This window comes from Watersipora subatra, chromosome 4 (assembly GCF_963576615.1).
Source record: "Watersipora subatra chromosome 4, tzWatSuba1.1, whole genome shotgun sequence".
NCBI classification, from domain to species: Eukaryota; Metazoa; Bryozoa; class Gymnolaemata; order Cheilostomatida; family Watersiporidae; genus Watersipora; species Watersipora subatra.
Window position 1 is genome coordinate 8,497,144 of NC_088711.1, and position 27,274 is coordinate 8,524,417.

Here is a 27,274-nt window from a genome sequence, read left to right on the forward strand (position 1 = left end):
CATTATATTGTATTATTATAATACAGAACGTGATTGCATTTATAGACAGCAAAGTAGGCGGTGTGTCACGCCCACAAGTTAAGGCGCGTGTTACTAGAATACTGTTTTGATGAACAAGGGGTTTTAGTAAAAAATCGACCCAGAGTATCACAACCTTCTAACGTCAAGCAGTTAGCCAACATGTGAGTACTTTACATGTATATTTGTCAGATTTTTGCTATTTTCTTAAAAAATAGATTTCATCCTATTTCTAGAATTACCATACCAAACTTTTATAGTGTCATATTTAAATATGATCGTCGGTAGACAAGTTTTTATTCTGGTTGAAGCTTGTACTAGCTTATTTTGGATTTTTATTTGATAGGGTTTTTTTGTACACACGGCCAATGTTTAATTTGTTACCTTTTTTGCCTTGGGGCCAAAAATCCACCAATTAGCTCGATTAACCTCTACAGTAGTTTCCGAGAAACGTATTATAGTAAAAACACCACGCCGTTACTTTTAGTGATTTATTTGGAAGTCGAGCATTACCTATTCTCCAACTGATGATTATGAATAATATGAATGTATTACTCTGGTTTAAACAACCAATGCTATTGTCATGATATGCACACAGAATTATCAAGATGGGTTTAGAAGTTTCTACCGAAGCAGTTGCAAATGCAACACTGGGCAAGTCCTATTTTGGATTCAATCGGCACCTTGGAGTATGGCCGACGCAATACCCTTCAATAAAGACTGCAGTGACTGTTGATGTATTAGAAGCTGGTCTCATATTGGCCTTTGTGATGCTAGCATTCTGTTTCTATATTGTCCTACCCGGTATTAGAGGGCAAGAGGTAAGAGCTGTAAGGTGTATAAAAATGTTTACATTTGTATGCGTTTTAATACATGGCCCACTATCATTTACTAGGTTTAAAAATCACAGGTTTTCTAAGCGCAGGTTATGTATTAGATGTCTGTGAAAAAAGAAGACCTTGCATGATCATCATGTTGCTTTTCGTCGAAACATTAATCTCTAGTTGCAAACCAAATATGCTAAACCCTGCAACATCCTGGTAATGCAATGATGCATACATTTATCCAAATCTCCGGTTGGTCTTATCAAATGTTTTGTGCAGTCGCCTAGCTTCTATCAGCGGTAGAAGTATCTTTACTGTTAAAAATATAACAGTGTTGACAAAAGATCAAGATTACGCCTGCTGTTTCCATGATAGTGAACAAACTCATAAAACTTTGCAAAAGACTGATTACATTTTGATAAAGGAAATATTCAGGTTTGGAACCCCAAGTTCTGCTGCGGAGAGCTCTAAATTTAGATGGTGTGCATTTGTAATTGGGTAGGAAAAATGTGAGAGAAAGTAGCTTGTGCTTTCATTTAGTGAGTCAATGCGTTGAAGGACTATGTAACTTCAAAATTTAGAAGTCACACTTACCGCGCTTGATTTAAAGCTTAGGTTGAATGCATGTCTAAATGTATATACCTTGGCAACATTCTCTTCCCTTTTTGTAGCGACTCTACTGCTTCATACGAATCACTATGAGCCTGTTTCTCGGTGCCTGTGTCCTCCGTGAGTATGTCTATTCCAACTGATCGATGATACACTCTACATTAATGCATAGTTATGCTAACCATGCATTTATGCAGAGTTAATCTCTTTATCTATTGTACACATGTAGTAGCCTACTGATTTATACATGTAAGTATAGCTGGACTGTTGAAGGATAAGGCACACCTGCTTATATCAAGAGGTTTGTAGCTTTCAGTGAGGAAGTGTTAAAAAGGATCAAATTTCGGTCTAATGCTTTGTTAGTAAACATAAGCTCAAAAGAGATCGAGTAGGCAAATACGTGTAAAGACTATGCGTTTCCTCATCTTTTGGCCGATTTAATCCAAATTTTACACACATATGCTTTGTGCCTTCCGCCAGTTCGCTAAAAATAATTGGTTTTCAAATTTCGTCTGGTTCCTAATAACCACCCATTTCAATTGAGAAAAAGAGAAATCGTTAACATCACCAGGCTTGTCGCTATACACATACATTATTTCTATATGCCTCTTTGAAACTATTGCAAATTGGTTTAGGCAGTCAGTGCTCTCTCAAAAACTGAAGAGCAAACATCAGTGTTTCATGGAATACATTATCTGAGATTCTAAGGCAGAAGTCAAACTTGGATAGCCGGTGTAATATCAGTTGGAATTAAAAACTGCTTAATAATTGTTTGCTGGGGAAGTTAGCCGAGTGACCACAAGATTAATAGTTTGCCAACTGGGTTTAATTCTTGCAAATCTGCTAACTACTACTAACTCTGATTGATGAGGGAGTAGCAGAGTCCTAGCATTTTATTTCCTTGCAACCGAAATGGCTCGCATCTTATGTAATGTCTTTCGTCGGTTTGTTTGTTCGGGTCACACTGATGTATATCTTCTGCGGTGAACAAAGATTCCGTTACAACAGTTTCATATCACTTTTGACACCAGTACGTGACAGCCAGTTTCAATTTTCCGTCATTTAAATGTGTCAATAAAATCACTGCTTCTCAAGTAGGTCAGAAGAAGGGGAAGGCGGAAGTAGGTTGCAGGCACTCGTCACTCAGTGCAAAGCAGGCTTGAGATTTTGATTCCATGGCATCTCAATTAGTCTCTTAACAATAGAGTACATACTGAAAATGTAGATGAAAGCTAGCCGAGCCAGTCTAGATTAGGGTTAAGCAACAGCCCCCCTCCAGGCAGCTTGCATTCAATTGCTAATATTTTCTTTTCTCAATGTCAACACACTTATCTGAAGGGTATTCAGTACTATGATAGGCTTAGTAGATTATAGTTCAGTTAGACTGTTGTCCTCACAGTTGTAAAATAGTTCTCCTGGAAAGTGAATTACGGAGAGAATAAAATGTTAGTTCAAATTCCTATGGTTTGTGACATTTTAGCTAATAAATCAGTGCAGCAGCGCTTACAGATAGATGTTCAACAAGCGTAATTTTGACAACCTTCAACAAGTGTGTAATGTTGACAACCTTCAACAAGTGTAATGTTGACAACCTTCAACAAGTGTAATGTTGACAACCTTCAACAAGTGTAATGTTGACGATATGAGAGGCAAAAGAAAAATCATTACCTACTAAAAAATACATTCATTTTGGACCAATCGTAAGGTTCAACCTAAAGAGAAGACCAATATTACTAGCATTAATTTTGTTAAAGATAATATGGTATGACTCGGCAGCCAAATAAACGATATTGTTGTGATTTCTTTGAGAAAAAAAAATTGAAACTGAATGGTTTTGAAGTAAGCTATGTTAGTCTTAGCTGTTGACATAACAAGAAGAGTATTACACTAACCACATTGTGTTATCATTTCCTCTTGAGGCTTATACCCTGTTGAATCTGTCATCTTCATCATTCTTTTATTAGCATAAGTTCACATTAATAGCATTCAAGATTGCTCGACGAACGGCAGTTGTTTAAAATATTGCATGAAATGAAAATATTTTTAAATTATTTTGGAGAAAATATAAAACATGAGTGTATTATTACACCTGTTACCCGCCCACACATCATCGTCGTGTTGAGTCATTTAAACAGAGTTTGCAATTGATTCGTGTCTGCTGATGCCGCCATGTCTATGACTCATAGAGCTGATGACTCATGGCTGCCTCTGTATGCACTGTCATCTATCGCTTAGCAAAAATATCGATGCACCTAGCTTCAATATCAGTTAATGTGAGTAATTATTTATCATCCTGTAATTCATAACATACTTTCCCAAGATGTAGCAAACAGGATCCTTTTTATATTTATAAGGATCTAATTTGACGAAATCTCTGACTACACGATTGTGTGAAAAGCTCTATCATTAGATAAGAATGTGTTTTGACAATTTCAGTCCGCTTTGACACTGGCTTCTTGATAATTGAGCGCACACAGCGTGTGTTTATTAGAGCTGAATCATGTCAATTCTACTTATTCAGCCAGCCATTGTTGCTGATAAATCCATTTATTTGTGGTTACTTTCCGGGCGCTCTGATTACAAGGCTTGATCCGCCCTAGTTGTTAAGCCACTGAATGACTCGCCAAGCAGGAAAAATTGAGAGGGTGCAGAACCGTAGAGCCTTGACTGGCCTGATTCAACTTGGCATCACACTCTTTTTAGAATCATGGGCCACCTTACTGCCATAATGAAATCAATTGATTTAGTAAAACTACACCTACTAAGAGAATTTGTATAGTCAGCATCGTTGAACAAGAGCTTTCCTATGTAAAAAGGCAGCGGTGGAATAAGCGCAAGCAATTGTTCTCCGTAGCCTGTCAGCGTGCTCATTTGCTTTGCTATTGTTTCCTTGTCTGAGGAAGTATGCTCAACAATCAGACAAGCTTCTCACGCAAATCACTTTTAAAAGTATGAATAGTATTCACTCGGTCATGAGGCAAAAGTATCCCTGTTATCGACCTATTTGTAGGCAGTCTTATACTGTATTTATGGATATTGATCTATTGTCCATGAGCTCTATCCGCCGCTCATTTTGCATCCTCTGCAAGAAAAATGAGTAGTGTGACATTTGGCAAACTCCCGTCTTACATCCGACTGTTTTAAGAGAAGTGGCTGGTGCAAACATTCCTTTTAGGCTTGTGAGATCATGAATGATTCGTCTCAACTCAGTGATTTACGTTTTTCCTCATGGATAAGAGTCGTGGTTTAATTTTCGTAGAACTTGTAGAACTTGATCAGCTACTTTCACTCATTTCTTCAGTTACCCCTCACATCACTTCTTCAGTTACCCCTCACATCACTTCTTCAGTTACCCCTCACATCACTTCTTCAGTTACCCCTCACATCACTTTTGCGGTTGCATACGAGGAAATATTTTTGTGTATACTAGTTAGGATACTGGTCTCTGCGATTTGAATTCACGGTTCTTTTAAGGTTTTATGTTTATGCTCAATTTGTGCTTGCTTCAGTGTGCAACTGGGGTCAGGAGTGGGAAGTGGATGAACTCACCACTCATACCCACTACAAAGCATTTACAAACAGGACAATTGAAGCTCATGTTGGTATCAAGATTGGTCTGCGTAATGTGAATATTACACTCAAAGGTAAGCCTATGCTCTATCATTACCTTTCTTGCTACATGGCACAACAATTTATACATGCAATCCTTTTTTTGAAGGATCTCTTTTGGTGAATGAGCAAATGTTCAACAGTATTACTAGACCCTTTGTTGGAAAACTAAATTCTCATATACAACATTGGTACTCATTGTGAATATAGTCAGTAGCCATAAATTATATATTAAATTTATCCTCATTTTGTCCCGATTTCAAATTTGTAAATTTGCAAATTTTTTGTTTTTTTAATGGTTGAAGATAACAATCTGATCACACCACATACATCTTTATTTGCTTATTTCAAGTCATATACATGATATACTAGCAGGTTTTCGTTGATGTAGGCGTGCCAGAGTATGATGCGATTCCTGGCGAGAGGATCAACTATAACGAGCGGTTCTGGTGGTCATTTCCGTGGCATCAAGGAAGAATTGGTTTTGGACCATATGGTGAGTATTGAGCATTGATTATTTTTTGATATTTTCTCAAATTGATAGGCCTATTTCTTTGTAGACCAGATCTAGATATGAGTTTTATTTATTGGGTTGTATAGAGTTGTCTAATGAGGAGTTTTGTCTATTGGGTTGTATAGAGTTGTCTAACCAGGAGTTTAATCTGTTGGGTTGTATAGAGTTGTCTAACCAGGAGTTTTGTCTATAGAGTTGTCTAACCAGGAGTTTTGTCTATAGAGTTGTCTAACCAGGAGTTTTGTCTATAGAGTTGTCTAACCAGGAGTTTTGTCTATAGAGTTGTCTAACCAGGAGTTTTGTCTATGCTAAGCATTAATAAATCACAGTCATTAGCATCTATTAGCGTCTCATTTTCAGCGAAAGTATTTTCTGTATACTGTTGCAGTAGTAGTGTGTTCAAAAGTTTATTATATTGGAATATTTACCATAATAATTGCTGTGTCTGTCCATAGCTAAGGTTGGATGTTGGGGAAAAAATTGCATTGCATAGGATTTGAACTCTCAAATTTCAGGATAGTAGACCAACACTCTAACAGCTTCGCCATTCGATCACTCACTCCTGCGTTGGAATAATTGTATGTATTGTTGTTACACCCGGTGATCTCTCACAATACACTACACTGCTAGGGTACTAGCATTCATACAAAGCCATTATGACCTGACATCCTGATATATTAAAGTGGTGTTTTATTTCATCTCATTGGATATGTTTTCTCCACGACCCAACTGTTTGACATCTCTTATGTAATTGGTTAGTTGTTTGTATTGTCATTAGAATGGTTATGTTTGCATTGTATATTGAATCGTGATTTGTATATTGACTCGTGATTTATAGGTGCCGTATAGTGTATGTAATGAACAGAGAAACGTTCAGAGTATGAACTAATAGTTCTCTATCAGATGCACATTTAAGTAGAGGGAAGTGTTGTGTACAAAGTCATGCGTATAAACTTACAGACTTCACACTCGATGAAGTCTGTAAGACTTCGCATCTCTCCATGTTCACTTCTAATATGTACAAGTTTAGCACAAATGCCATCACTACTATTCCATCTTGTTTATGCACTGCCAAAAACCTAATAAAATTTATCGCTGCCTTCATATGTCAATTTCTTTCAGTCATTCTATGAAAACTACATCTATTAAGAGAAGTATGCGCAGGCTGAAGCTATTTGTGGTAGTCAATCAACTAGATCATATAGGTTTTTATTGATTACATATCAGTTAGCTTTTCCTCACAGCTCCTTACTAGTTAATTCATGTCATACGCAAATTCATTTATCAGTAATCTAAATATTGCTTTACATTGACCAACTTCCAAAATGGAAGTTGAAAAAATGAAAAAATTAATTGGGTGTCGAATTGTCACTATTTTCTCAAGAGTTCTGACTGCAAAATTCACAACTCAAAGTCATCTAACAAAAATGAAATGCGCTTTTTAGCATGCTGTAACCTTTTTACTTATTACAGTTGACCCTGACTACCTCTGCTTTAGGCTGTTTCTGACTGAACAACTTCTCACACCAACCTATATCTCATCAACCTATATCTCACCAACTTATCTCACACCAACCTATATCATACCAACTTATATCACACCAACCTATATCACATCAACCTATATTTCACCAACTTATCTCACACCAACCTATATCACACCAACCTATATCTCACCAACCTATATCACACCAACCTATATCACACCAACCTATATCACATCAACCTATATCACACCAACCTATATCACTCCAACCTATATAACACCAACCTATATCACACCAACTTATATCACACCAACCTATATCACTCCAACCTATATAACACCAACCTATATCACACCAACTTATGTCACATCAACCTATATCACACCAACCTATATCACACCAACCTATATCACACCAACCTATATCACATCAACCTATATCACATCAACCTATATCACACCAACCTATATCACACCAACCTATATCACACCAACCTATATCACATCAACCTATATCACACCAACTTATATCACACCAACCTATATCTCACCAACTTATCTCACACCAACCTATATCACACCAACTTATCTCACACCAACCTATATCACACCAACTTATATCACACCAACCTATATCACATCAACTTATCTCACACCAACCTATATCACACCAACTTATATCACACCAACCTATATCACATCAACCTATATCACACCAACCTATATCACACCAACTTATATCACACCAACTTATATCACACCAACCTATATCACACCAACTTATATCACTCCAACCTATATCACACCAACCTATATCACACCAACCTATATCACACCAACTTATATCACACCAACCTATATCACATCAACCTATATCACACCAACCTATATCACATCAACCTATATCACACCAACCTATATCACACCAACTTATATCACACCAACTTATATCACACCAACCTATATCACACCAACTTATATCACTCCAACCTATATCACACCAACCTATATCACACCAACCTATATCACATCAACTTATCTCACACCAACCTATATCACACCAACTTATATCACACCAACCTATATCACATCAACCTATATCACACCAACCTATATCACACCAACTTATATCACACCAACTTATATCACACCAACCTATATCACACCAACTTATATCACTCCAACCTATATCACACCAACCTATATCACACCAACCTATATCACACCAACTTATATCACACCAACCTATATCACATCAACCTATATCACACCAACTTATATCACTCCAACCTATATCACACCAACCTGTATCACACCAACCTATATCACACCAACTTATATCACACCAACTTATATCACACCAACCTATATCTTATCATCAGAGTTTTTTATGAGATACTTCTAATGCCCCATTTGACGGAATAACATTTGCAAAATTTTGCTTGGCACTTTTCTCATTGCTCTTTAAACTTTTTTTAATGATTGATGGACATTCTCACACAATTTGGTATGTCTCTTATAATTTCACGGAACAGTTGGCATCACGCATAAACAACACAAGTCGGCGCCATGGCCACCAGTTTCAGTGACAGTTTAAGAGAGCTTGATGCCTCGTCTGCCCTTTGCAAAGAGGTCATGCCCTAATTTTATGCTGCTGGATAAGCTTACAGCAAATGCTTGCTTTCTTAATAGCATTTCCTCTAAGTAATAATTGACCAAGGTCCACCATATCTAGGCCATCATCACTCCAAGACTTGCGCAACATGACAATCTCGGATATGATAGGCTGAACTCTTTCTCTTTCATATTTGTATGCGTCAAGTTTATTAGCTAATATTGGTTGGTATCACGGGCAGCACTTGAGCATTTCAACTTTCTTCAAGTTTGTATCTTTTTAACTTGTATATCTATCATTATGCTGTCAATAATGGTCTGTCCAAACCTCTTCATATGTTTGCTTGAAGAACTTATAGCTACCTATAAAGTTGTGCTTGCATACTCGTACTTGCTAGAATTCATTAAAAGGGCATAGCTGCGTTCTGAGAGTGGATTTCTACTCATGCAGAAAAGGCGTGGATAGCATTCCATTTGTTGTTATTCTTTTTCCTCATACATAATTTGTTTAAAGAATTTGAACGCTGTGAGAGTGAGATTTCATGCATGGGTGCGCATGTTAGGGTGCAGTATTCAACTCACTGCTTTTGTCAACACGTCTGAGAATATCTAAATATTTAGATACGTTTTCTTGCCCTAGAAATGGTTTAGAAATTAAACAGAAACTAAAGGTTCTTATCGCTGCCGCCTTATCTAAGTTGTATACTCTGTTATGTTTGGCTATCCGCTGTCTTTTCAGCTGCCGAGGTGTCACAAGAGTTTCGAGAAGCGCAGTACAAAGGTCTTCCCTATCCCATCCTTTGGGTAGCCGAGTACTTCACTTTTGATGGTGAGGGCATTCGTTGGGGCCGCAACTACAGAACCGCTGGCTGGTATACACATATAATGGAGTGGTAAGTTGCCGAGAGCTAAACTGCCCAACGGTGTTGATAGTTGCGCCATTTCGGAGTTACAGAAACTCACCACCTTAGCCAGAAATCCAAAGGTTTCTTTCTGATCGCTTCACAGTGTCATCGCCTGTCCGCACCATTATCAGTGTCTCTAGAATCTGCAACCATAAAGCTGTAGTAGTTTACATGTATGCAAATGTGGTGGCTGCTAGTTTCATTTTTAATGATGTTGATATATGTTAATTAAGGTGTGATTGTCTATTTATGCTGGCTAGCTTTGCCAGTTTAGCTAAATTAAAAACTAAAGAATGCCAACTGAAATAACCTTTAACAGACTGTAGATGCAAACTTTCCATTGATATCAGGAGTTGCATAGCCAGGTTAAAAAGGTTTAATTTGAACCACTTTTTTTCAAAGTCATTTATCGGCCAGTCACCTACCCGAAACTTGTTAAAGGTATTTCTAGTAGTTCTACTCGCTGACCCTCTGACAGCGTGTGATGCTGACATTGAACTAGCTGCACACATAATACACAAAGTTCATTGTCCATAATGTCCGTAGCAAAAGCGATCACTGCAAATTATCACATTACAAGCTCCTTGCTTTTAAATGTCCTTCAGTATTTATTTTTGGTCAGTTATTATACCAGCTATTATTATCAGTTATTATACCAAGTTCAGAGTTGGCTTTTAATATACAACAACTTTTTTTTAAAATGTTACCATGACGAGAAAAAACACATTAAATGATGGAAAGTGAAATGGAAATGCTCTTCTCAAACTGAGCAATAGCACCCACTGAAGTTGAAGTTTTCTCCAAAGATTATCAAAAATTTTCAAACAGTTTCCATTTCATCTCTGTGTATCCTATTCGTTATTTTGATGAACATTATTTGCTATTTCCGCTTTTTCTTAATATATTTTCAGGAAGTATTTAAGCTCATGATATGTATTACTTGCCGGAAGACTATGGATTAAATATTTATTGGAACTTTGAGCAGTTGTAATGTTCTTTTAAAACAAAGTGTCTATTTTGTTAAATATTGCTTACGCCAAGGCATTCAACTGGGATCGTTAAACAGCTACATGTAGCAATAAAATACCTCTAAAATACAAGGAGTTGTCTGCTTCTTTTAAAGATCAACTGATATTAGAGAGCATATCGCAGATCTTCTACTAAAAACCTGTAGAAGCGGTGACCAAAAATACATTTGTCTAGAATGAAAGAGAAAACAGTTCCCAATTTCATAGAAAGTACTATTTTTTTCTGTGTAATCACTGCACATTTACTGAACTGCTACCTAAATTCACTACTATTATTATGCATGTGTTTTAGGACTGCATTTTGCTGTTGGCTTTTAGCCAATGTGCTCTATTTCATGAATCCCAGACTGGGTGGTTATATGACTATGATCATGGGTGGTTTTCTCATTACCGGCAACATTCTCTTCTCTTCCATTCGTAACTTCAATGAGTTGGTGATTCCATTTGAGAGTGGCAAGCTTGAACCGGTCTATGGCTGGTGCTACTGGCTCAACCTTGTAGCCGGTCAGTTCCAAGTTCTTAGTCTACATCATTATTTTCCGTGACATATTTGCCTGCACAGGCTTGTTTTAGTAATAATTGGAGAAGCCTTTGTGTGCCATATGAGGGTGATAACAGGTAGTAGCTGTGTACAGTAGTTTTACTGGATGGATAAATTTCCTTCAAGTTGAGCTATTTTTATACTAGCTGATGAGAACAGAGTACGTATTTGCTATTTGATCATTTGCGTATGTTCGAAGGATATGTATTTGGAATGGATGAGGTATTTTTCCAGTTGAGGAATGTTGACACGTGAAATATGGAACAGTGGTAAGATAAATGTGTTACAAGAACCTTAAATATTACAAAAGCGTTCTAAGAATTACTCATTGACTCATGTTCATTTAATGTACAGGGTATTTATATAGCATTTAACTGTTTTATGCTTCACCTAAAGCTTTCTGCATGTCATTTCCTTATCGATTACTAGGTGCGACTCATCTGATTGGTTAAAATTTTTAGTTCCTCATGCGCCTTAATTATTGACCCTAGAAAGATTTCTTTGTATTTACTCATGTACTAAAGTCATCATCTGGTATAACGAGTGGTGTGTAATGAGTGGTGTGTAATGAGTGGTGTGTAATGAGTGGTGTGTAATGAGTGGTGTGTAATGGCAGGTGGGGTAACACCTATATATATATAATAATAATATCTCATTTTCTTGTAGGACTTCTCAGTATTCTCATAGGGCTCGCTGTCGTCATTCTCGATATCTTCATCCCTGATTGGCTCGCTGCCTTCTTTGGTGTTGATATTCTCAAAGACTACGAAGAATTTTATCCAGGTCACCCATTTATAAGACTCTTGATAACCTAGAACAGTTTTGAACTGTTGTTCCTAATCCCACCTTATAAAACTATTATGAATCCACACATTCCTACCTACAAACATAAAGTATGCGTTTGTGGTTACAATGTTATGCTAGCATGGTAAGCGCTTGACTGGATTACTGAATAATTTGTCAGTCAAGTTGAAAGCTTCTCACTAAGTTTTCATGAGGCAGTAATTTTGCCCAGGTTTGGAAAATATCATATTGGCTTTCAATTTCATAGGGAGTTATGTAACTGGAGATTTCTGAAAAGCAATCTATCTGCAAAATATGAATATATTTCGAATTTATGTACAAGGTTTTTGAAGATCGTGTGGGTATTCGCAAACAACATGTCGAATGTCTGCAATGGCCCACCAATCTGTATTTATGTAACCTAGTTTTCTCGCTATAGACTTTTTAATAAAACGGAAGCTTTGAATAAAGTAGCCCCTAGAGGTTGAGCAAGCAAAGGTCAAATTACATTAGGACATCAGCGGTCGCTGTAGTTTATCTTTTCAACGATCTTTCTTGTTTAAAGACTGACAACCTCTTCATAGTTACTTACTGAATGGATATTAACTTCTTTAAACACTTTGTATTCATGGTGTTGACTTGATAACATCAGTTGCGTGCTTGAGTATGTGTGATTCTACATATATACAGACATTTTTCAGCTGTGTGCGTGCGTGCGTTTGTGTGCGTGTGCGCACACACACTGTATGCTGTGTACACACATACTTGCGTATGCAGCTTAGAGCTGTCTGTATATAGGTAGAATCACACATACTCGTGTACACAATTGAGAACTGTCTGTATATAGGTAGAATCACACATACTCGTGTACACAACTAAGAACTGTCAGTATATAGGTAGAATCACACACACTCATGTACACAACTGAGAACTGTCTGTATATAGGTAGAATCACGCACTCGTGTACACAACTAAGAACTGTCTGTATATAGGTAGAATCACACACACTTATGTACACAACTAAGAACTGTCTGTATATAGGTAGAATCACACACACACACTCATGTACATAACTGAGAATTGCCTGTATATAGGTAGAATCACACCCACTCATGTATACAACTGAGAACTGTCTGTATATAGGTAGAATCACACACACTTATGTACACAACTAAGATCTGTCTGTATATAGGTAGAATCACACATACTCGTGTACACAACTGAGAACTGTCAGTATATAGGTAGAATCACACCCACTCATGTATACAACTGAGAACTGTCTATATATAGGTAGAATCACACACACTCATGTACACAACTGAGAACTGTCTGTATATAGGTAGAATCACACATACTCGTGTACACAACTGAGAACTGTCTGTATATAGGTAGAATCACACATACTCGTGTACACAACTGAGAACTGTCTGTATATAGGTAGAATCACACACACTTATGTACACAACTAAGAACTGTCTGTATATAGGTAGAATCACACATACTCGTGTACACAACTGAGAACTGTCTGTATATAGGTAGAATCACACACACTTATGTACACAACTGAGAACTGTCTGTATATAGGTAGAATCACACACCCTCATGTACACAACTGAGAACTGTCTGTATATAGGTAGAATCACACACACACTTATGTACACAACTGAGAACTGTCTGTATATAGGTAGAATCACACACACTTATGTACACAACTAAGAACTGTCTGTATATAGGTAGAATCACACATACTCGTGTACACAACTGAGAACTGTCTGTATATAGGTAGAATCACACACACACTTATGTACACAACTGAGAACTGTCTGTATATAGGTAGAATCTATGTTTGTCTCATTCTACTTATATATAGACAGTTTGCAGCTGTTTTAGTACAGTGCTGTTCCAAGATTCGACAAATGAATCTTCTGAAAAATTATTTTTTTTCTCATCGTTTCATCATAGACACCATAGATATCATAAGCCTCAGTGCCCCTTGAGATTAATCACTTTTGCCTTGTTTATCTTGTTTCCTTCAGCTGCTATATATATTGGCGCATGGCTGCAGTATAGCATCTGGCCACTGCATTATTTCTTGCTCAGACTTTTAATGATTTTAGCAAAAGTGTCAAGCTGCTTTTATGTAAATAGGTCAGTTATTTATAGGCAGAGTTTGGTTTGTGCATAACTAGTTTTATATGGACAGGAAGATTATTTTTGTGTTGTGTTTGCTTACAGAGACCGAAGATGCTGCGACTTCTGACTCATCAACCTCCAGGAATGGAGGAAATGTCGAGTCCCCTCCCTCCTCTTCTACAAATCGTCAGTCAACGGTTGCCATGCCACAGTTTAGGAAGCGAGGATTTACTGTCAAGGCCAAGGTAAGGTGAAGCTTGGCATTTATGTGCGTGTTCTCTCGGCTGCCTTTTACTGCAAGGTGAAGTGGCAGAGTTAGTAGAATGTAGCTTTAGAAATTGCTATGCGCTTGCAGAGGCCCGTTGCACCTCCTCGAAGAGCACCGAATCCAGACGTGGGGGGTGACGAAGAAGGAATGGAGCTCTACGAAAATGCTCCTCGATTGCGTCAGGTCAATGGAAGCAGGTTAGTCTATACTTTTTTATTGGGAGATAAGAATTTACAGAAGTGAAATTATTTTTTGTGTCGCTGCTTGCTGCTGTTGTATTTGCTTGTCTATCGTGTATGTTTCGGCTTGATTCGCTAATTAGCACGGGAAACGGAGGATCAACTGATCAAGGATTTGCTATTTCGTTAGAAGGAAGTGCTTATTCAGTATCTGTGTTAAGATTTTTAAGTTGCTTGTCGCAAGGTAAAACGTGTATACAGTAAGTAGCTGTGCTTGACCTTTACTGACCTTCTAATTTTCACTTTTAGATAGATGTGCTACTTTAGCTCTTGATCTCCTTTGTGTTTTTATTATTTCATGTCATAGAAGTACTACTTGATAGATACAGTTGTTAACGCAGCGCAGCTGATATTAGTTTACCAAGCATAATAAGCCTTATGTGACCTCAATTCCTACCTAACCTTCTCTAATCTATGATTTTTAAAAAGGCTTTGAAATCTGGCGTGATCATCAAGTTCTGGCATGGGCAATTGGAAACGTCTGTTTTACAAATTCGTCTGAAGCTGTCTGTTCTGTAGACTATTTCCCAGACTTTCAGGCATGAAAGACAACTAGCATATCCTGCTTAAATACTCACTTTTTATTGAATTTGATAACTTTTAGATTGCTTGCCTCGGTTTCCAACTTTCTAGAGTCTAGACCATTTGTGCTTGTTTAGGACATTTCTAGCAGGAAGTGGCGCTGGCATGGAGTGATTCACTCTCTCTCTCACATCAAGATTATGGAAATATGGAAAGCGTTGCTGTAGTTTAAATCCTTTTATGCCAAAATGCCAATAACAAGCTTTTTATTGGCATTCTGTTTGCTGTACTGTTGGAATGTCGAACCTTCTGATAGTACTTATAACTAGTTTTAAGATCTGGCTCTTTTAAGTAAAAGTTCACTTTAGCATGTTGCATGATAATGTGGCTTTCTGAACTACCATTGTTTATCTAAAATGCTTTGTGGTTTATGTTGTTCTTTGTTTCCAGGTTACGACTGGGGTGCGTGCATAGACCAACCTCGTTCATTCTTGCTGCTTGTTTATTTTTAGTTATTGGCGCTGTCAAACTGAGTAACTATGCTATTCATAGCTTTCATTCTTATCTGTCGTTTCCTTCTCTCCCTGTTATTTACATGTAAATCACTGTTTGTTCAAGATATGTGATATAAGGCTGTCACTGTTTACCAGCCATTACCCAAGTCAAAAGTTAATCTTATATCACAGTATGCTTCCTCAATGAACTCTTATTAGCCACTTGTATCAGCTTGTCCTCTCACAGTCTGCTATCGTAAACCATTATCCGGTTATGTTTTGATCAAAGCACTTTGTTGACCAAATCAAAGGCAAATGTGAAGAATAGAAATTGTTAATTGTCTCCCTTGCTTCTTTCCCAATATTCATATCCATATCTCCTATCCATCCTATGCATGATTTTATATGTGCAATTATTATTGTAATGCACTGGACGTGAATGGCTTACACAGCCAGGCTACAAGAGATCTACAAGAGCTCTGCGAGGCTGGTTAATGAATGCAAATAAGTGAAAATTGAGAGCATATCTTACAAAATAATATGTCAAATTTCCTTGCAAAACATTCTTTAGACCGAAAAATGAAGCTCTTTCATTCCCAGATGATGGGTCACCAATTACTTGAAGCACTCTGTTGTTTCAACTTGACTCGCCTGAATAGTATGTTGTTATAGTCATCGGGATGACCTTTATGCAGATTATTATGCTAGTATAATAAAACATTAGATAGTGAATTACATTGAGATTTTGTGGCGTTTCAAGGCAGCTTAGCGCAAATCAAGTGTGATCAAGCGATCAGTTTTAAAATTTGTTATTATTTAATTATAAAAATTACCATTTTATTTAATAATAAAATTATTATTAAAATCTGCAGCTTTGAATAATCGAGAATCTTGCCAGTCAGCATCTTGTCTCATCTCTGGAAACAGCTGTGACAGCAATGTTTGTGGATCAGCAGACTGATATCCTTCAGTTTGTATATTGATACATATCGATATGGTCTCTGTACACTGACTAGTTAACTTATAATGCTCATACTGATTGCAGTGAAGCCTCGGCTGATAAAGTGAGCTTACATGAAGAATAAATCATTGGAGTTGTGATCTCTTCATGTGGCTCTCGGCCTCGCACGCTCTTAAGTTGCAAATCTGGAATTTAACATTCTTGATGGCACCAAAATCAATTGGATTTCTTGTTTTTAAATTTTTGTACCCATGTTCGTTGCAAGTATAGAACATTACTTATATTTTCATAATTTTATGGTCACTTCATAGGATCTTATATAGAATTTATCTTGCACTTTGTTAGTATGTTGTACACATTTATCGCTTATGATAAAAATACATTCTTTTTTCTTATCAGCAAACTTGTTTAACAGAGCTAGTTTGTCAGTTATAATTTTACATAAATTCGATTGTTGATTTGTTACAACTAGTAATACTACATAAGGCTCATTATTCTGCAGAATCGGCTTTAGGGTAAATTTGTAACAACTTCCTAGAAATGCCTTTGTCAAGTATTCTTTTTCCATGTTTGAGGTATTCACCACTTTTTAAAAATTTTGACAAGTACTATTATTAGAAAAATAAAAAAATGCCGTACAATATCTTGTGTTCACATATATTTGTTCAATAGATTAAAGGTCTTATTTTTAAACCAGTACACTAGCAGAGTAATGGTGAGTTATTCTTCAATATTAGATGGCATGGTTGTTCATTTGGTGCCTGGAACAATATTTTAATTTGTTACAACTTGAAGCATATGGCTACTTTCATCATTTGGTTGGGTGGTGGAAGACAACGTCGTGTCCAAAGGCTTTTTCAAGTTTGCAACAAATGATTGGCTGTTTTTTCTTAAGGCTAATTGTACTTGAGTTACTAATAAATTTTACCTATGTCATTAGTTTAGTAGAATGTCTACATCTTGTGTTCTACCGATTGATAAGCTTGGAGTTTGCCTTGTTGGCTTGTGAAATAAGTTTAGCTCATAATAATTTTTATTACAGTGTACCTTTTTCAATTACCGGCAAATGTAATTTTACAAGGTTAGAATACAACATACATTTATTGAGAGAATCGGCTACAAAAATATATTAATAGATTTGGTGTTCAGCCAGCAGGTCCATTATGTATTGCACTAAAATAGATAAAGTTTGTTTAGCTAGCAGTTGAAAAATGTTTTACAAAAGTTGTCAAGGCACAAAAGATATTTACTTGAACATATGTAGCTTTTTTTAACGTTTTTGGCTAAGTGAGTTGTTTTTATTATAACATCACAGAATTACTGACGTGAGCTGTCTAACTACAACATATGAGGAGAAAAAGAGAATGAGGTCACAATAGCGTTTCAGAAGCGAATGCCGGCAGGTTGCCAGCGTATTAGGCTAAGTAATCACTTCTAGAGGAAGTCATCAGGGACAGCACCGCTCGGCCCCGTAATGATAGCCATAGTAGGAGTATTAGTAGTCACTGCAATAATGAATTTAATTATTATGGAATGTATCACTTGAACGCTTAAAGGAGTAAGAGATACATTCAAACTCGCTGCACACCGCAACTTACTAGTAGTAGAAGTTAGGCTGAACCATTTGATCTTGTGAGCAGTGTGAACAAGCACAGCTTGCAACCTGTTTCCAAAGGATAATTCTTTCACTATCCGCTTCATCACTCCCAAACCCGCTGTCATAGGCATCTACTACACCCATGTACATGTTTCCATCCTTCTCTGTAACAAGCAGAAGCTAAATAGTTCAGCTAGAAGGTGTTTTGGGCTACGCCTACTGTCTCTGTCTTTGGGCTACGCCTACTGTCTCTGTGACACCTATTCAACGGCCACCTGACTTGCTGGCAAACTTTTCCAATGTATGTTAGATGTATGTATTTATGGTTGTTATGTTAATGTTAGAAAGAGTTTATTGCCCTTGTGTTGCACAAATTGAGAAGACAATTCTTCTTTTATGGTAAATGGTGGCAGCAGTTGCTCACCTTTCCAATAAATATCATACGTGTCCTCCACAATATGCTGATTCTCCTGACTTCCACATCGTTCTTTCTCTTCTCTTTCAGTTTCATTCATTCTCCTGTCGACTTCCATTCTTATCAGATCTGTATCCACTTCCTGTAATAATTATACGCGTCATAAAACTTATTTGCATTCCATTATTATAATACTGGTATACATATTTGGTAGTTTATGTCTAACACAAGTCTAACAGACCAAGTTATATGGAGTTATCCTTTCAACAGCTTTAAACAAATCTTATTGTGACGCTAAAATCAAGATTATGGTATGATAGTTAATAAAATTACCTCATCTGTGATCCCATCAAGGACATCTTTCAACTCTGAGAGATATCGGGCTTCTAGAACATGATTCAAGTAATATTATTGGTGCAATTTTAATATCTAGACTCACAGCTTTACGATTTCAACAAAGTTCCAGCGTGAATAATTTTTCAAGAAAATACGTTCAACTGATTTACGATTTATCTGTTATAAAGTTAGCTTTTTGTTGGTGAATGTACCCTTATTCTGCTGGTTCATAGCGCAAATGCTGATACTATGATTCTAGCTATTGTGCCAACTTTTTTACCTTGGATCAAGGCCAGGTAGCGTGACTAAATGCGTCTATAAGAGTCATACGAACGACTAGCTCTGACAACTAGTTTTGTGATATGAAGTGTAAAACTACATGTACAGTCTAGTAAGCAAGGGTCGGTTTGGAATGACCGCCAATAGCTAGGAAAGTTGTTTTGTCATAGATGCAGAGGTTGTTTGAAGCAAATACACCAGATCTAAGGCACAGTATATTCACACTCTGTTTGGATAAGAGGATAAATACAAAACACCGCCGAATATGTGTATACAACTTATAACGTTATAAAAATGTTAGTAACCTACTTTTGAGCTCTCGTTCCTTCTCTCCTTGAGTGGGTGGAAGAATCCTGAGATCTTTATTCAACAGCATTCCAGCTCCTTGCTTGAGCATCTGCTGTAATTTTCTCTGACCACAAGTTGAGACGGGTAGCGGCGCTGCCTCCATTTGGCCAGACTTCAACTCTGAGGCTTGACCAATCAATTCTGCCATCTATAGTAGCACATGTTATTAGTCAAAATAATGTCTTGGATGTTATTAGTCAAAATAATGTTTTGTGATACCTTTGATCTTTTGTAAAGGAATACTAAGAATGAATTGAGATCATAGGTAATAATTTGACCATTTACCTTCTCAGACTTATCTGTTGTACTCCTCACTCCAGGGCATGTCATGTTTTCTTTCTCTAAAGTGTGTTTCAGCTCACTTACTTTGTCATCAAAGCTACCCTCTTCTAGTTCCTTTTCTCTCTCTTTTTTCTGGAATAAAAAACCCGACAAGGTAACAATTGGGTTAAAGGAAACATTGACTCATAGTAACTGCCACAATGTGATTGAAATATTTTTTTATAATATGACCACATTACTTTTGTTATCTGTAAAAAAAACATAAAATCATCATAACATAACCTTGTAAGGAAATATGTGCATTGGTCATTGGTTGAGTCGACTTATAAGGATGTAAGTATAAGGAGACGACCTTATAAGGAAGTTTTAGGAGTCAACTTTCCTGATTACTGTCTTTTCATTTTTATCTGTCTTTTGTCATGTAATGAAAAACATCATTTTGTTGACGATTACCGACATCAATAAAAAGGTATACCTATATACATAAGAAAATATGTACATTAGTCTTTGAGTCGTTGTATAGCTTATTCAAATTGTAGATTTTCACGACTGTTTGTCTTAAAACATTCTCAGCTTTTGCATAGCAGAGTTTCTGATAGATTTATAGTCTATAACTGCGTTTAGCACCATTTAATGTTCATAACATTCAGAGTTGCTATGCGAAGAGATCCTCTTATTAAAACAGCAAGAGAGACAGCGTACATTTTCCCAATCTGAAATTGCTTCCTCAATGGCATCATCTTTCTCATCATCGCCTGTCCGATCTCCTTTCCATTTGTCAGCAGAAACATCTTCTGGTATATCACACTCATCATCAACGCTGACTGTCAAACAGAGGAGTAGGTTAAGTGAACAAGGAGTTTAGCCAGCTAGCTGGTCAGAAGTTCTTAATTGCTTCTTTGAAAGTAATAATAAAGTAATAATCTATGAATAGGCTCTTCATCTAATACGTAGGAAAAGTAAAACTTGACACGTTTAGTAGCATCCTGGAGACACACATAAAAGAGACTTGGTAACATGTGCGCAGCAAACAAATGCCTCAACCAATTTTCAAGAACTCGTATACATGTTTGAAAAAATTTCCGAAATGAATAATATGCGAGGTCATGTTTAGTAACAATTTGTATAAACTATTCTACTAACTCATTGCTACTGGAAAACTTCACAAATATTTTCCTGTCTTTTAATTACAAGTTTATGTTAAAAATGCTGCAAAATAGTGTAATAATCGTTTAACTCAACAATGTTTGGCATAATGTATAACTAAATAACATCTACTTAACAAGCTTTAAAAAAGTTTTTACTGAAAGAATTCAAGAGCACTCTTACAGCCATGTTCATCATCCAGTGCGATGGCCGCCTCCCTTGCTGCATTGAAGTTTTCTTGCAGTTCAACGTCATCACGGAGTTTAGTTGAAAGCATATTAAACTGAAAAAAATCAAAAACAATAGATTTTTAGATTTTTGAAGGTACTGCAAGCACTTCCACTCAAGAATAGTCAGTCATAGAAAAGATGAAAATTCTGACGCAAACGTACCTCAATCATGTAAATGTAGGTGAAGTTACACCAAAGATTAGAAGCCTTATTCCGCTTATTCATGACATTTTCGTAAGTCTCAACAACCTTGGTAAGGTTAGCTAGTAGTTGGTCTCTGACAGCCTGTAGGTCCTCATCATTTCCAGAATTCGTTTGTCTCTTCTTTCTTTTCATTGCCTCCTGCAATCAATGGACTAACTCTAACCCTAGCACAATCATTATATGCAACTTTGGTTTGGTGGTTGACAAAGGATGAATGATTCTAGTGGTCTATTCAAGCGGGTACCATCTATCCATAACACATTTTATCTTACATGTATTTGAGAAAGCTTAGTGTTCATTAACGAATCCAACAAAATCCTAAAGTTTTAGCTCTTACAATGACAAGTATTGCAAAGCATTCATTCAAGGTTGACAGAAACTACCTGACTGCATAGACATAGATATCTACATAGATATAAATATCAACATTGACTTATGGTGACATAAGCATCAACATATACATAGATGTGCGCAAAGACATCGAAATTAACATTGACATAGATGTCGACAGAGACATTGACATAGATACCGAAATTGACATAGACATCGACATAGGCATCAACATAGTCACGGATGTTAATATAGATCTCGAAATTAACATTGACATAGATGCCAAGATAAAAATCAACATAGACATATATGTTGCCATAGATATCAAAATCGTTGAAGCTATCGTAATCTACATAGACATTGGTATCAACGTAGACATGGATGTTGACGTAAACATCGACATTGACATGGGTAATCAAAGCTTGGCATCAAATAAACACCTTCATACACTGATGATACACAATACTAGATCATCGGATTGGTGTTAGTCTAATGCAGTCCTGCTATGGCAAGAATATGCACATGTAATTCATCCATAGACTCATAGAGCATGTAAATATACAGCAATGCATCTTATAAGTTACCATGTTGCCTGAAACAAACATATCTCTGTCATCACTCTTTTCTTCACTCTCCACTTCTTGGCAGATTGTAGGGTCAAGATCAGCCAGCTTCTGCAGCCTCCTTGCAAGCAAGTTATTTCTGTTGATTTCCGTAAGCTGAAGAGAACAATAGCGAACAGGAGGTCAGCTGACATCTTAAGGCATATGATTAAGATTAGAGACTATTATCTGAGTTTTAGTAATAGTTATATTAGCTGAGTTGTGACCTTGACCTGCTAGGGTAAAAAGCTTACTCCCATTTTCTCTGATTATGAATAATAAATAAATAAAAGACCTCTGTTCACAACAATTCTTGGATATCTTGTTTATGTTATACAAAAACATGTGAATGAAGGATTATCCTCTCATGTTGTAATTGAAGGTTCATCACTCAGAATCTGTAATATGATTTAACACATTTTATAAACAATTTGTACTTTTTTATGTTGTCATCCTTACTAGAGCCTTTACGGAAACGTTTATATACAGAGATACAGTACTAGTTTATGCACGAGATCTTTGCAAGCCACATGAGTGTCGAATCACCACTCTACTAAACAACGAAGCAAATTTCTGTTAAAGATTAATGATTTTTTATCATAGTTTTATATAAATCTTTTTAGGAATAAAGGCTTTTCCATATATGTAAATAATGAACTTCGTTGGATTAAATAACCTGGCATAAAAAATTTTCTAAACAAAACTCACCAATTCTGCGGCTTTGTTTATTTAACCTTTATTTAATATTTATGGAAATTAACATAATATAAGCCAAAGTTGCAAATAAAATAGGTCTACCTCAACATAATAATCCAGGTCTCTGCATTCATATGGCGCATAACGCACGCCTTTATTTGAATAGTACAGAACTGGCAGATCGTAGTAGAAGAGTGCTGCTCTATGTCCTCGAGACTTGAGGTTTACCTCTACCTCACACTGACCTATAATGGCCAACATAAATTCAGTGCAATCATCTCAGCTGAAATGTTTTATTATCAAGCACCAGCCAGTGATTTCTTACCATGTTACCAATTGATTTAAAAGAAATTGTGTGTGTATGTAAATCAAGTTTACTTCACTCATCGTATTATCCGTAAAACTGCACAGATCCTCTCGGGGTATTTATCTCATCAAAGTAATATAAAAAATAAAAGAAATTGCTGTAGCTTAAACTTCTAAGGTAAGGCAAAAAACCCTGACTATGGTATTTATATTAGTATTAGCACCGCTAGGTTATGTATCCGATTCAGTATCTGCTCGATTTTTTTTAAATCAATCAACAGCTCTAACACTTTTCCCAATATTTACTATTAATTGTATAACCATGTCTTCGCTAACCCAGGTTTTTATTATCTATATCTATATTTCTCAGAGTCAGTTCATCTGTCTGTCATTCTGGCTATAGCTATTAATTGAATAGCGTAGCTGGGCAACAATGCTGACGCAATGTCATTGCCTACCAGCATTTGAAGCTTACTAACTAGCACAGTGGAATTTTTCATTGGCAATGCGTCAGGCTACTTGGCAATGGCCTACCACTTGCTGGAGAGTTGCCTGCTAGCAAGTGGTAGGCAAATCTCATCACTTCTCATTGTTTATGAGCTGATTTTTAATAACCGGACAACGCCGGGAGGCACAGCTAGTTCAGTTATAAGTATCTAATGAATTCTCAAATAAGTTATTTTTTTCCTGCCTGAGCTATGTAGCTGATAAATTCAAAGTGTAATGCTCCTGCTTTAGTCAAAGTGTAAATAATACATAGCACAATTCTTTTTTACAATGTTTTAAGTTATTACAACCACTCGTCGGCTAGGAATGCAAAGTAATACATTTACTAGCATCACAAAACTAAATTCACATATTTCTTCCGCAAACACTCACAAATAAAAATACGTATAATTTATTTATACTTTTTGTAATAAAAATGACTATCAATCAAGCAACAACAATTTTTAGAACAGTATTTGAATCTAATGAGATTTAGCGGATTGGTATTTAAATCGACTTTTGATCTTCAATTTCTATTTTATATCTATTTCTCCTCAATGAACAGTAACTATCAATGGGATTAAAACTATCAGTTTTTTAAACCTGAACTCAAAGATAAAAGCCGATGTTATTCCATAGATAACTTACCATATCCTTCATAGAAATCGCTGCAGTCATACGTGATGTTAATGATGATAGCATTGTTACACAAGTCAGTGTCCTCATTCAGTCTCAACGGATCAGCAGCAATAACCAGTTGTGCCTGATGAGCTACAATAGTGGCATTACCCTATAGTAATGTGTATTACAACAGGTAGTCGATGGAAAATGCCTGCTATGGTCCATGTCTACTCAGCTATGGAAAGCTCTTCTAGTGGTGCATGTATACAATTACATAAAACCAGCTTGCAGCTGTACATGTATACACTTAAATCTTTACTATAATAAGATCCGTGTTCATCTGTCTGTCCAAAGCCACGCTAGGAGCCTTAGGAAAAACAATGGTAAGCATGGTAATCGAACCCAAATATTTGGATTCTCAGCCAAGCACACTACCATTTGCCCTACCCAACCACCTTTACACATTGAAGAATAATTGTGCACATAGTTATTACACGTACATATGATGATATCTCATGTCATCATATGATATCATGTGATATCTCATATCTCATCGCAGAACTGCCAGGGTACTAGTGGACTAGTACATATAAAAAGACAAACATTCTTTGACTAAAGCATAAAAACTTATGCAGTTATGACCTAACTTGAATTGAATTGCACTGACAGACCTTTGTAGTTTAGACTGATATACTAAACTTGAATTGAAAGTGTAGATAAAGAAATATACTATCACTAGATATGGCATGGCGTAGCAGGTGATTGTTAATATCCTACATAGATCTTATTAGATCAACCTTATAATAGAAACATACAGCCTTTGATCAGATATAAGAATAAACAAAGTTAGTGAACCTACTATTATCTGCTGTAATCATGGTATTGGAGCAAAGGCTAATCTTTGTAGCTGAACTTAGAACGACATCAGTCAAGGAAATACTCTCCATTTCTCCAGCATCCAAGGCACCTGGAAGATTAACTGGACATCAGGTATAACAGTGTTAGGGGCACAGATAACAGTGTTAACACAAGTAGTATCAGCATATATTAGTACAGAGGTAGGCATGTAGTAGTACAGAGTAGGCATGTGGTACTACAGAGTAGGCATGTGGTACTACAGAGTAGGCGTGTGGTACTACAAAGGTAGGCATGTGGTAGTACAGAGGTAAGCCTTTTAGTACTGGAATAAGCATGTCATATTCTAGGAACAGGAATATAATGAGATGGAGGTGAGCATCTAGTAATCTAGAGGCAAGCATATACCAGAGGTAAACATATAGTAGCAGAAATGTAAACAAATAATAATAAGCAGTCATACCTCAACATACGAGTACCCCAACATGCGAGAAAATTGAGATATGAGCAGGGTTTTGAACAAGTTTCTTAGTGTAGAAGTAAACATATATTAGTATAGAGGTAACATATATTAGTATAGAGGTGAATATATAGTAGTATAGAGGTGAACATATAGTAGTATAGAGGTAAACATAATATGTTTACCTCTATACTACTATATGTTCACCTCTATACTACTATATATTCACCTCTATACTAATATATGTTTACCTCTATACTAATATATATTCACCTCTACACTACCATATTATGGTAGTGTAGAGGTGAATATATAGTAGTATAGAGGTGAACATATATTAGTATAGAGGTAAACATATGGTAGTGTAGAGATGAACATATAGTAGTATAGAGTTGAGCATGTAATATTATGCTCCACTTCTTCAGCCAAAGCAAGCAAAGACATTGCGAATATTTGGAATGCATTTAATCAAATGGAATTACTCTTTCTGCAAAGGTATTCACTCAGGTAGATGGTCAAAGCATGGAATGTAGGAAGTGTTTGTATTAATTGCTCAACATACTTTCAACAACAATATCTCCCCCTAGGAGAGGAACATCAGTCTCCATGTCGATAAATCCCCTGCTCATACAGTCCACCACACTATCTACGTAGTTTTCTCGCTGAGCGACTGTAGACTCCCACTCATCAAACCAATAGTCGATTTCGCTATAGCCCATAGACGACCTCTTGTCTCTATATGTAATCATAATTCCTTGTAAATGACCATCAAGCAATTAATTCAAAATAGTAATTTCTCGAAGACATTCCGCAACTCACAAATAAGTTGGAAATAAAACTGACTGACAATAAGACAAGAGTAAAACAGTTTAAACTGACTGGAGACACCGTCGGAAAGAGAGAGACTGATATCAGCTATTTAAGACAAGGAGAAGTAAAGCAGTCTTATACCTTGAAGCATCCTGTTTTGACATTCTAGTTGATCGCTTTTGATAGTTCGAACCAGAGGCACCTGATGGGCCTGAGTGACCTCCGGTAGGGCCAGTATAGTTGGTACCTCCGCGCATGCCGCTACCTCCAGAGGAACCACTACCTCCATGCATGCCGGTAGCTCCAGAGGAGCCATTGTCACCATAGGGGCCAGTTTCATAATAGCCACAGTCTCCCGCGACCTTCTCCCTGATACCTGTAGATATGAGTGAATTGAATTCTATTTTTTCATCAAGACGATTCCAAAAAATATACCATAAAAATCATTGATGAAAGCTCCATGTGCATAGTTGCCTGGCTAATTGAGGTGCAGAGCCCAGTATGACATAAATGTACATGTCATCTTTCCTATTATTTACAGTTCATGCCATTAAACAGCATGTGCAATTTACTTACCAATATACATGTACTCTGCCATGCTAAAGACCAATAGTTTAACTTTTTGCAATAAATACATGTATATATACAGAAGAGACATCTATAAGAAGTCATCTGTTCACAATATGTAGTGTAACCGCAGCACAATGCAAACAAAACATCTTT

At 36.6% G+C, this 27,274-nt stretch overlaps 2 protein-coding genes across 2 annotated transcripts; one reads left to right on the forward strand and one right to left on the reverse strand.

Annotated features, from left to right (window-relative positions):
* The first annotated feature begins 88 nt into the window (after nucleotides 1–88).
* LOC137393286 (dual oxidase maturation factor 2-like) lies at nucleotides 89–17,191 on the forward strand. The gene is made up of 11 exons (XM_068079771.1): nucleotides 89–182; nucleotides 617–839; nucleotides 1,514–1,571; nucleotides 4,961–5,095; nucleotides 5,452–5,556; nucleotides 9,414–9,567; nucleotides 10,900–11,111; nucleotides 11,815–11,931; nucleotides 14,167–14,309; nucleotides 14,420–14,529; nucleotides 16,633–17,191. Exons 2-11 carry the CDS (start codon nucleotides 627–629, stop codon nucleotides 16,670–16,672), a joined length of 1,287 nt encoding a protein of 428 aa, XP_067935872.1. The 5' UTR covers nucleotides 89–182; nucleotides 617–626; the 3' UTR covers nucleotides 16,673–17,191.
* Nucleotides 17,192–17,630: 439 nt separating this feature from the next.
* On the reverse strand, nucleotides 17,631–20,952 carry LOC137393882 (uncharacterized). The gene is made up of 8 exons (XM_068080594.1): nucleotides 20,949–20,952; nucleotides 20,508–20,629; nucleotides 19,809–19,937; nucleotides 19,485–19,671; nucleotides 18,894–18,946; nucleotides 18,570–18,702; nucleotides 18,147–18,309; nucleotides 17,631–18,053 (listed from the first exon to the last, which is right to left on the reverse strand). Exons 1-8 carry the CDS (start codon nucleotides 20,950–20,952, stop codon nucleotides 18,044–18,046), a joined length of 801 nt encoding a protein of 266 aa, XP_067936695.1. The 3' UTR covers nucleotides 17,631–18,043.
* Nucleotides 20,953–27,274: the final 6,322 nt, after the last annotated feature.